Consider the following 12,949-nt stretch of genomic DNA (forward strand, 5'->3'; position numbering starts at 1 on the left):
CAACAAAGATAGGAGACTTAATTTATGTCCAACTCTCTTGATTTTTAAAACAGGAAACTCTAGATGACATAGTGTTCACTGCTTGACACCTAGAAAGAGAACTTTCTTGTTTTATTCTGTCTTATGGCATGGTATCTTTTTCAAGTTCTTTTGGGATTTGTTGGCTGGTTTATTACTGGCAAATACAGAAGCAGGCATTCATAAAGTAGAAATGTGACCCAGAGAATAGCTTGAAAAGATATGCCAAAAACTTGATCGTTCTCCTCTTTTATTTTTTTAAACTCATGCATAATTTCTTATAATGAGATATAATGCATTTACCAACCTTCCAAGGAGATAGAATTTCAACTGAAACTATTAGAACAGGCTGAACTTTCTTGGGGACACAGTAGAGTGGAATGAGTAGGTCTCGTGTTAGTCTAAGGGTTGAATGTGGAGGAGAGGGACTAAATACATGGAAGCAAGGGCATGGGGCTGAGACAGGGAAAATAGGAAGGGAGAGAACAGCTTAGTGATGATAGGACTGTATGTAAGCATGAGAGAGAGAGAGAGAGAGATAGGATGATGATGGTGATGATGATTATGAATACAATGACAATGATGATTATGAAGATGATTTTTACATGTAACAGTTACCCTGAATGGGAGGATGGGGGAAGAGACAGCTCAAGAAGGTATTTGGGAAGCTTTCTATTTACTGTACTGCATAAAACTTTCATATCTTAACTCTTAAAGAAAAACAAAGCAAACATGTCTGTTTTTTATTAATGCTTCCTGAATAACTAGGACACTTCCTGAGTCTCCTTGAATCAAATCATACCACATAATTGAGCCATACCAGCAGCTAAACTATTAGAAAAAATATATATAGGGCCAAATGATGAAAGATAATCGCGCTGAGCAGAATATCAATGCAAAGTCAGAAGGAGATTATAGAGACTACTCTAGATTGAAATGACAATCCAGGAGAGACTGCTTAGTTCAGAATAGGGTGTTCCAGCCTAGACTCTGGTTGAGGATCACATTTGAGCAGTGTTACACAAATTCACAAAAAGGAGGTAGTCAAAAGACTTTTTCATGATATCACTATCTGGAAAATGGTTCTTAGGTAAGTCCAAAGGACACCCAATTTTTTGAGACACCGGAGTGCTTTCTCAAAATGGAGAGGTTGGTATATGTCTCCTGACCTGCTCCATTGACCTTGCATACTCCCAAAGGATTGATTGCTACTGCTGGATCTCAAATTAAAGTGACCTTGGTAATCACTAGTTCAAGCCATTTCCCTCTTGGAAAATGCCCTTTTCTAATGTGCATGAAGGAACTGTCGGGACTAATGGGAACACTGTCATCAGTTGTCAATGATATCATTCTTGTATTATTCATTATTGTTATTATTGATGTTAAAAAGAGAAATGCTTATTTGTAACCATGTCTCTATAAAAAGCGAGAAATCACACCTCCCTCTTAGGAGGGCAGCGTGTTCTATTTAGCCCATCTAATCTGTTTCTGTTATTGCCTTGCTCCTGTAAGCATTTGAGGTTATGACTCCTGATCTATAGCACTGGGTATTAGGTACTATTTGTGAACTCAGATCCATCAAAACCTCCATCTAATGGCAGTCAGCCTCACCACCCTAGAGGACATGAATATCCAAATGAATTTGAGCTGTGTTCAAATGCTGGAACGTCATATGCTGGGTATGTGGTAACCTCATATAAACAGTTAAAAGTAAGACTTCCACTAGGAAAAGGTATGAACAGATGGGAGGATCAGAAGCACCTGTAACAAGTACATGTCAGAGTTGATTTATAGCCAGTTTACCAAGTAAGCATATATTTAAACTCCACTACAAAGAGACTTATGAATCTGGTGAAGCAAATCAAAGCTAAGAAAAAAATAAGTTAATTATGGCTATACTTTAGAAGGATGAACTCAGACTAATAGAGTTTAACCTAAAAATGGTAAAGATAGACAATGAGGAAAGAAGGCCAAATAATGATGCTCAGATCATTTAAGGTATGGAAAATATATGTCTTAGCCTTTTAGAGCTGGCATTTGGACAGGCAGATTATGGTGGTCAGAGACTAGTGAGTTTCCCAAAGCCCAACAAAGGAAACTTCTCTGAGTCAAATATTATACCTTGAATTTTGTCTTCTGTATAGCAGTATTCATTATAAGGAACATTCCAGAACTAGTAATGTGATTTTACTGAGAAAAAGACTCTCCTGCTTGGTATTATGAAGGAAATCTAGTTGCATATTATTCCCTTGAGAAAAACAATTAAGTGAAAGCAACATCTTACCCATATTTCAGAAGATACATTCATACGCACAGGTGAAGAGAGAAATAAACCCAAATACAGTAATAGAGTGCTCCTTTCCCCCATTTTCCAAATTTCCAAGCACCTAGGCTTGTAGAAGTGACTTTGAAGTAAATGTGGTGAGTCTCACAATGCCCTCAGAGGCCCCTGAGAAAAATTCTGATCATATTAGGAGAAAGAAAAAGGGTGTGGAAAGAAGAAAACCCAAGGGAAAAATATTCTAAAGAGAAAACTGAACTTCCTGAGGGCTGAATTTTAGTGAGGAGGCTCACAGGTGCCCAACAGGGGTTTGGGCTGTGCAGAAAAAAAAAATGAATGTGAGGGCAGAGGGGTCTTGAGGGGACCACAGGGCAAAAGAGGGAGGGTGTTTATGTAGCTGCTCTGAGGGGAAACTTTGGTGAAGACAGAAGAGGAGGATTTTTAGGAAGCTTTCATGGCATATCGTGAAAACCCTATGGCAGCCCATTAAAGTAGACCTATGATAATCGTCTACACTATTCATGGGCTGTAGGTAGATCTTTGAAGGAGACACCATGCAGAGACTGGCCCTAGATACAGCCAGTTATATTCAGGCTACAGTCTTAACGTATAAATGAAGAAGTCATTGATCGTCACTAAACTGAGTTAGGTGAACAGTTTGTAGAATTCAAAGTGATTTTGAATCAATGCTGATTACAATAATTAATGTGTTTTGTTTTCCATTAGCAAAACTGAAAGATCATAAAGCTTTAGAATGTCTGTAATCTCTCTTTCTCATGAGGGAATTTCGTCAACCCATTCTAGAGAAAAAGGTTCAAATTTTCACAAAGATAGCCTAAATCTATCCTTAGTTAATGCATCAGTGGTGAACTTCGGGTCAGTGAATAAAATGTATAACCCAATTCTGTTCCACAATTGTATTTAAGCTCCCTGAAATGAATCCAAGTTCAGCTGTGGGATCATAGAACTGCAACAAATTATGATCTCATGTCTCTCTTTCCTCTCACTAATCCCTATTCAAGGACTAGGACTGATAAAACATTTCCTTTCACTTTTTCAACAATGTTCCACAGTTTTAGAGTTTAAGACTGGTTGTCATTGATTACTAATTTACCAAATGCTTAAACTTCTAGATAATTGCAGTACACGGTGTTGGGGGGCGGGGGGCGGCGGTGGTAGTGGAGGGAGAGGGCAATCTTTAAAGAGGTTGAAACTCTGGGTTTTATTATCAAAACATATTATACTGACTTCCATTGCTCTATAAATTCTGATTGAAACAAGCAACTTCCTACTTCCTAATTTTAACACATAGCAATCCAAACATTTTAAGCAACTTTCAACAATGCATTTAATTTTGGAATGTTCTGAGAGAATAAAATGTAAAGAATTATTTGTATTTATCAAAACATACACAAGTATGTATCTCACCTATATAAAATATTTAATATGATGACACAAAAGTTTCAGCTAAAATAGCAAGCATATATTGAAGACTGTGATCATGCCCCAAAAGATAAACTGCAATAAATAATAAGCAAAACTTCTCTGTCAAAATACAGGTCTAAAGGACAAAGAAGTTGGGCAGAGAGGGCTCCCAGACATAGTTTTGTGCATCAGTGGGAGCGGCTGAGTGGTAGAACCACCACCACGATGAAAACACATTAGGACAGAAAAAGAATGAGCTTTCCTCGGCTAGTCTCAGGCTTTGGTTGCTCACAGCTAAGTGGAATTGAGGCAAAACTAAAACTAAAGGAAATCTTTACAAACCTTAGAGTCTCAGAAATTACACCCACCAGAGTTAGTTATACAGCAGTTGACAGCAGTCTGCTTTATTGGGTGGAAACTGCCTCACAACATGGCCCTGGGATATGGCAGGTAACCTGGCCCAGTGCCACGGCAAGATCGCTTTCAGCCCACTCTGACTCTACCTTCCCTGTCTCCAACTTGAGTGTTAGTCATGTTCCCACTGTGGGATAAAATCCAGAAACTGGCAAAGTGAGCCAAGTGTCTGTAATTTCACTCATACACACAGAAAAAAAATACTCTCCTTCGGGAATTCCACAAAGCTCTTTTAGGATGTCACAAGGGCCTCCTGGCCTGTGCCAAATTAGAGTTCAGAATATTTGTTTCACTCATGTTTAAAGGTTAAATACCATTCATTTTTCACAGTGAAAAATCTCGCTAAAATTGTTCTCTCAAATGAAACAGTGATTCATAAAAAGATTTGTTGGTGTCAAGCTCATTATTTTTACTCCCCGTTCAGCTAAGAAACAAGTAGCTTCTCAACCAACACCCAAGTGAGGCAGATGAGGCTCTAACCAGACTCAACAGTTACCCAGAGGTGGTCTCTGTTTCTGTCCACTGGCCTGTATACAACTCCTAGGGCAGAGAAGGGAGAGGCTCTGATCATATCACTTCTGAGCTAAAGTGGCTTCCCTCTGGCCACAGGATAATTTTAATCCATCCAGGATTGTTTGCAAAGCCTGGCATGCTTGGCACCCCTCTTATTATCGTCAAACCCTGAGCCTCTATCCTCCACTCCAGTACATTGAATCAGTGGCATTCCTTCGGCCTGAACCCATTTTTTTCTTCCATCTCCTACTTTTCCTTCAAATACTAGTGTAGGCTTTTCTGATTGATTCCTCAAGTTTGGATCAGCAACTGTTCAGGAATGAATGTGCTCAAGGGCAAAGTATAATGGGAAAAAATGAACATTACTTTCTGTTTTTCTTTTTTTATTTCAGCCTTTTATTGGGCAATCCTGTCATGTTGTTTGAAAACACAATAGCACAATCATAACCATCGCGAAGGTAGCCCCGACTAAACTCATAACCTTTGAGGTTTGGAAAAGAACCGTGAAGTCATCTAGTTCAGTCCCTAATATTACAAATGAGAAAGTGATTAGAAGAGGAAGGCGGTGCTAATTGAAGGGGCGAATAGGAAAGCATAATTGCATGGTCTGAAGTAGTTCATCACGAGACATTATGAAAATGTTCAACTCAATGAATGGCAGCATTTGTAGGTAATGGCTGTATTAGTCAATGAAGTCTGCTATACTTCTGAAAATTATACATTAAATATTCTCAATTTAACAGCCAGAAATTGAAAAAGAAAAAAATAAAATTTCATTGTCAGTTTGGACACACGTAAGAAGAAAAATTAGGAGAGCAAGAAAAAGAAGTAATTATTTAAAAATTATCACCTAATCATTACATGGTGATCTGCAAAAAAGTGTTTCCTGGCTCTAGTTTATCTGTTCCTTAGTAAAAGTTCTTCTATATCATTTTTTAAAAATATTTATTTATTTATTTATGAGAGTGTGAGCGCGGGGCGGGGGGGGGGGGCGGGGAGAGAGAGAGAGAGAGAGAGAGAGAGAGAGAGAGAGAGAGAGAATTCCAAGCACACTGCACTCTCAGCACAGAACTGGACACGGGGCTTGATCTCACAACTGTGAGATCATGATCTGAGCTGACATCAAGAGTCGGACACTCAATGGACTGAGCCACCCAGGTGTCCCCTTCTACATCTTTTTAAATAAAACAGATATGTAACCTTTGGTACTGGAGTGGAAGGAGAAAAGAAGAATGTTAATCCCAATGTGACAATTCTAAATGAAGCTCCACACCTCATATACACAACCTATAGATTCTAAATCGACACACTATAGGGGTGCCTAGATGGCTCAGTCAGGTAAGCATCCAACTTTGACCTAGGTCATGATCTTGTGGTTTGTGAGTTCCAGCCCCGTGACGGGCTCTGTGCTGACAGCTCGGAGCCTGGAGCCTGCTTCAGATTCTGTGTCTTCTTCTCTCTCTGCTCCTCCCCTGCTCATGCTCTGTCTCTCTGTCTCTCAAAAATATATAAATGTACAAAAAAAATTGTTTAATAAATAATTTGACAACTATACTTGGTATATTTTATTTTTAAGTAGGATCATCCTTCCTTCTTGCCAATATAATTAGTGACTTCAGATAAGTGTATATATTCAAAGATGTAAACTTTCAAACGTTGCATACACACACGCATACATTACGCACATACATTTCTTTGAATTTTCTTGACTATATCTTATTGAGTAAATCAAAATTGAAAAAAAATGTTTAGTGAACTATGCTGACAAAAAGTACACATTTTAAATAATGGCTGCTTTAGCATAAATTTATTTATTGCAAATAATAATTGTTAACACATTTTTGAAGATTCAATATCGATACCATAAATAGTTAAAATACCAAGAAAAAAGATGACTAGAAACTAGAAAGTGTACTAAACTATAACTCTGAAGTACACTAAAGAGAATTTGCACATGCAACCAATATTTACCATTTATTAATGTATACCTTTTATTAAGAGTTCTTTTTAAAGGGGACTTTTTAAAAGGTTTCTAAGCAATTATTTTAACATGAAAAACTAAAAGTGTAATTTGTTTAACACATATACCTAATGTATATATGCATATATGGTTAAATACAGTTTCCAGTGCACAATGATGATGGTATAATAGAAGAAGATAGGATTCAGTAAGAAGAGAGGGAAAGATTAGGGCCTGAGGTCCCTGGTTGGGGAAAAACACCTATTTTGTAACAATGTTGGGAGTATCTGACCACAGCAAACCCCCCCAGGCCTAAGGTTCTTCTTAAGAACACAACAGACCCCACCTACTTCCTCTCGGGTTTCTCTCAGGAATTTGACAAAAGACCGAAGTATGGCCATAGACCACCCTCATACAATGGAAATGAGCCAATCAGGAATGGACAACCCAGCACCTAGAGCTATCAAGCCAATAAGGTAGAACCTGAGGAGGAACAAGGGGGAAGGAGGGAGTGGGTGCTGACCAGAACCTTCTACAACAGCGACTGTTGCCTATAGTCACAGGCATTCACTTTCTAATGTTCTCTCTCTGTAAAGAGAGCTTTTCTACTCTTCTTCCTTTCTGATCTTACATTCTAAGGAATTTTGGCCTGCTGCTCATTTTGTGTTCACCTCTTCATTCTTCAAAGTGGCGAGACAACGAGTCCGGGTATTGTGGTAAAAAATCCTGCAACGATGGGGTTATAATTTTCACTGACCATTGCACTTACCTCCACATCTTGGAATTGGTCCACTCCACATTACTTTTCCATCCATAAGAATACACGTAATTGTCTCTGTTCCCTGGGTTTTAATAAATCCTTCTTCACAAATAACTGAAATCGAACTTCCTAATTGAAAGTTGTCCCCAAACCGCCGTGCGTTGATTGGTATTCCAGGATCAGGACATTCATTATGCCCAAATGCTGGAGAAGAGGAAACAAACAAAAACACACAACAAGCAGTATGAGAGGGACCCTTGTGTATGTGGAGTGAGAAAAGCCGACTTTTGAAAAGATTATGTTTATTTCTAGATAAGCCTTTATTTTTTAAAAAAGAAAAAAAAAATGAGAGCCTCTCCTTTTGACCCTGTTTGCCTGTGATGTATATCCATGATGTAAATAGGTATGATTGTTTTAAAATATGAATTATAATCTAAGATTACATTTCAAAACAGAATTGTTTCTGCTTACTTCTGGAGATCACTGGGGTTTACGGTATGTAAAATTTTCTGTATTAACTGGTCAGAATTCCAATTATTGTGAATACAAAGCACGTTGACCACATCTCACTGCAAACTTTCGTGATGTTACTCCTTGGAATGGAGAAATAGTCTTGTGAGGCTATAGTGAAATGTTCCAATCTGGTATGAAAGTCTTAAAATTTCTTTCTAATTTTCCATTTGTCATCTATTTTCTGCCATCTAGGAAAAGGGAAGGGAGCTAACTCTTATAATTACTATGTTCTAGCCACTGCTATAAGGAGCTTTGGAAATGTCATTATCTCATTTAACATTTAGAACTTTAAAGAGTAATGTGAGATTCAGCAACAGATAAGTATTTGCCTCAGGTCAGAGAGATAGGATTGAAATGTATCCCTTTGTAAGGCTTCTAATTTTTTTCTCAACAACATATTGTATCTTGGGTTATTTGTTTCATGTCGCAAGAGAATGTGAGTTCTTTAAAAAAAATTTTTTTTTAATCTTTATTTATTTTTGAGAGAGAGAGAGAGACAGAGTGCAAGTGGGGGAGGAACAGAGAGAGGGAGACACAGAATCTGAAGCAGGCTTCAGGCTCTGAGCTGTCAGCACAGAGCCTGGCATGGGGCTCGAACTCACAAACTCTGAGATCATGACCTGAGCTGAAGTCCGATGCTTAACCTACTGAGCCACCCAGGCGCCCCAAGAGAATGTGAGTTCTTGAATTCAGGGCCACTTTATTTTATTTTGTGTCTCCCAGGATATATTTAGGCAAGTCTTAGCAAGTCAGCAGCAGTGTAGGGACAATATGCTTACATATTAATATGCTTGAATTTCTGAAGATTATAGATTAAATGAGCCCTCCAAATTTCTCATTTTATTCATCTGTATGACTAAACATGCACCATAAATGTTTAAATTAGCACAATACAAATGGAAGAATATTTAAAATAGCAAAATCTAAATGTGTAAAAAATAGTTTGTGAGGTATTTACATTATTATATTCATGCTACATAAGTACATGCAGTTATTTTAAATTTTCTCATTAATCATTACTTTGATATTGTTCATAAATTATATAATTTTGATTTACCATTCTCCTCATTTTTAAGTTATATGGTATGGAAGAATATTAAGGTAAATTCTAAAATAGAGACAATATATTTTTGTAGATGCATTTATTTCTAATTATTGGTTTTTGTTGTGATTCTAAAAAACCCAAAAACCATAAAAAGAGGTTAGAGTGGAAGAGAGCCAAAGCATAAGAGACTCTTAAAAACTGAGAACAAACTGAGGGTTGATGGGGGGTGGGAGGGAAGGGAGGGAGGGTGATGGGTATTGAGGAGGGCACCTGTTGGGATGAGCACTGGGTGTTGTATGGAAACCAATTTGACAATAAACTTCATATATTGAAAAATAAATAAATAAATAAAATATAAAAACTAAAAAAACAAAAAAACAACAAAACAAAACAAAACAAACTGCAATTGATTAAGCCTTGTTGTTTCTATATATAATGCCTGATAAGTTTTTTTTTTCAGAAAAAAAATAACTTCAGTAGAAAACATTAAATATAAGAATTTTCATATGATCAATTAAATTATTTACTAGAGACACAGAACAAGAAACAAGGAGGCATATTTCCATAATTCCCTGAAGGTACCATAAACATTAAAGTTAAAAATAATGTGCCTTGAAGACAAAATAAAAATTATAAATAGATAGATAAGTGTGTGTGTGTGTGTATGTGTATATATACATATATATATGTGTATATATATATATACACATATATATATGTATATATATATATACACATATGAAATATTTTTAAAAGGGCTTTCAGATAAAGCAACTCTTTTATACAGCAGTCTGTATGACACATGTCACAGCTAATTTAACTTTAATGATATACAATTACATGTTGACAATTTCACCACTAGTGACACTTGGAAAAGGCAATAACTGCTTTCTGTTACTAATTGCCAAAACTCAGCACTGATTGTCAGGGTTAGGGATGTGATTCTTTTTTTTTTTTTTTAATGTTTATTTATTTTTGAGAGAGAGACAGAGGAAGAGAGTGAAACTGGGAAGGGCAGAGAGAGAGGGAGACACAGAATCCAAAGCAGGCTCCAGGCTCTGAGCTGTCAGCACAAAGCCTGATGCGGCTTGAACTCATGAACAGTGAGATCATGACCTGAGCCAAAGTTGGAGGCTTAACTGACTGAGCCACCCAGGCACCCCTAGATGCAATTCTTTTTTATAGAACAGGAAACTAGATCCTATTGTCATATGTCACAAATATTAACAAATATTAACTCATCAAGTTGGTCAATATGTGCCAGAGTGTGGTACCTTCAAGGGAGGGGGAAGAAAAAAAAAAACAAAAAACAAGAAAACTCAGTAGTGTTCTATTCTTTAGAAAAACATTTGCAAACAGAAGCATTAGTATGTGAGTATATTAACCTACTATGATATATTCTCCTTCATGTGATTCATCTTTTTGCTATATATTTGGCATTTTTTTTCAAAAAAAATACAAAGAATGTGAGTGGCCGACAATAGGTAAATAACCTCAAAGAAATGTCAAAATATAGCAACATAGTAAACACAATTAAATGAGATGTTAAGGTAGTAGTTCAAAAGGCAAGTAAGCAATGACAGCTAATGTTTATTGAGCATTTACTATGCACCATCTACTCCATGACAAATTATTTGCCTGCATCACCTAATTTATTCCTTATAGAAACCAAAGATGGTTTTACTGATGAGGACACTGAGGCTCAATTTTAAGCCTAAAAATGGGGCAAAGCCAACATTTGAAGTTGTATAGTTTCACTGTAGAGAGGATGCTCTTAATCTCTAAGGTATTTCTTCCCCATGGTGGCAGGTCAGTGGTCTACTGCTCCTATGTTAATGATTTTCTCTTCTGTAATGTTTCTTGTGAATTTCAGCCTTGTGACTTTCATCTCTAGAATTGTAACTCTGTGCTGTCATTATTGGTTTAAGGTTCCCTATTGGTTTATGAATATTTTGAAATATTTATTTCCCTTATATGTTTGCACACCAATAATGGAGCAAAGCATATGATACACTTTAGGTTTGATCTTATGCTTATAAGATTTAATAGAATAAACTAATATATTGGCTGACATCATAATATTTGAAACATATTTCCTTAATATCAGGCCTCTCACAAACGAAGAGAAATGACACAATAGGGAGTAAAATATGGTTGGAAATGAAGAATTGTTCCTGGTACATTATATATATATTGAGGGAGAACTTGTTCAAGTTCATATATATATATATATATATATATATATATATATAACATTGTTTAAGTTTCCTTGTCTATGGAACCAGAGAGCTGGTTTACATGATTCCTTTCTAGCTCTACTTGGTAGAAATACATTATATGGAAAAGATAAACTTACTGTTATAAGTGATGTTGAAGCCACGTCCTGACATTGAGTGGTCAGCTTGAAATTCCAATCGCAGTATATGACTATTACTAGTCAGATGGGAGGGCACCTCGGCCCCAGTAAAGGTTCCAAGAATCGGGGAGTCTGGAGAGTCACCATCTTTAACCGCAAGGAAGTCAAACTGAGATTCCAGATCAAAGTCATTAAAAGAAAGATGTATCCGACTCCCTGGATCAGAGATTATGGTCCAGATGCAGTTTAAATTATTTCCATACCCTTCTGGGTAATCAGGAGAAAGCACTGTTCCCATTGGTGCAGTAAAGTTAGACAGGCAAGGAACTGTTAAAATTATAAAATACAATAAATGTTCAAAAGTAATATCTCACCTTATTTTGCCACATTCTACAACTATGATAACCAATTAGTAGCTTGAAAAAAATAAGATTAAACAATGTAAATTATCTTATAAAACAGAGAAAAAAAGGTTACTATTTTCACATATTAGAAAAGGCAACTATTACTTTGGATAGCCGTGTGCTTAAATATGCACAAAAATATCATAGGAGTAATAAAGGCAATTTATTTAGACATCTATCATATTTATGTTAGAGTGCTGTTCAAGGTTTTTGTTTCTTTGCATACAAAAGAAGACTGGTGAGGCACCTGGGTAGGAAAGAAGACTGGTGAGGCACCTGGATAGCTCAGTCGGTTAAGCAAGGGACCCTGGATTGATTTCTGCTTCAGGTCATGATCTCACCCTGGGGGGATCGAGCCCCACGCAGCCTCTGTGCTGAGCTGCTGATTGTAGAGCCTTCTTGAGATTCTCTCCCTCTTCCTCTGCCTTGCCCTTCTCCTTCCCTCTCTCTCTCTCTTTCTCATTAAAAAAAAAAAATGGTGAAATATATATAGATTTCCACACAAAGCAATAATGCTCATCAAATGATTGAAGACAAAAAATATTATGCAGATATTAACAGAACTGGGATGTTGTAGCACAGACAAAACGTGGACGAGGGTGGTGACTAGGTGAGTTTCAATCCTACCATTGCCATGGGAAGCTCTAAGAGTTTACAACACAGACAAGGAGACAAAGGAGACAAACTAACTTTTATAAACATCCACCACTAGTGGCTAATGCTGGAAAAACAACTAAACTCACACCTTTCTAAGATGAAGTCTCTCACTGCCCCTGCTCCATCCCTCTCCAGTTTTCTTTTAACTTTTCAAAACATCTAAGCTAAAGTATCACACAGAACATTTAGAAAGTTGAAAAAAAGATAAAAAACAGAAAAGTAAATGGTCTTAGTGCATAGCGGAAATCATAAAGGAATGATGTGTTGTCTTCTGGTGTTTTTTATTACATAATTTAAACAAAATCAAACTCATCTAATTTTGCACCAAATTTTATTTACAAAGAGTATGAACCTTAGGCCTGAAAATAGTTTGCTACATTTCTGTCTAGAAAAGTTGTATTAACTTTTACTGAAATATAACTCATACTGAAATACAATTAATACATTAGAGAGTACAAAACCTCCACCAGCATAAAATATTATGACTATTTGACCTTTCTTAATTGATAGGAACAATGATATCTCATATTATTAATTTGCCTTTCTTTGCCTACTAGTAAATATGAAGATTCCTCCATTTTCTCTTTTTTGGGAATTATAGGC

General features: G+C 36.6%; 1 protein-coding gene across 2 annotated transcripts in view; it reads right to left on the bottom strand.

Moving 5' to 3' along the window:
• The window catches only part of CSMD3 (CUB and Sushi multiple domains 3), a 1,270,863-nt gene that overhangs the window by 431,919 nt on the left and 825,995 nt on the right, over positions 1-12,949 (bottom strand). For both annotated transcript variants that reach the window (XM_047842282.1, XM_047842281.1), the window contains 2 exons: positions 11,286-11,612; positions 7,381-7,575 (listed from right to left, as the gene is read on the bottom strand). In XM_047842282.1, the coding sequence (XP_047698238.1) occupies positions 7,381-7,575; positions 11,286-11,612 (522 nt within the window). The remainder of the gene's footprint in view (positions 1-7,380; positions 7,576-11,285; positions 11,613-12,949) is intronic.

The sequence above is a fragment of the Prionailurus viverrinus genome, chromosome F2, assembly GCF_022837055.1.
Source record: "Prionailurus viverrinus isolate Anna chromosome F2, UM_Priviv_1.0, whole genome shotgun sequence".
In the NCBI taxonomy this organism is placed as follows: Eukaryota; Metazoa; Chordata; class Mammalia; order Carnivora; family Felidae; genus Prionailurus; species Prionailurus viverrinus.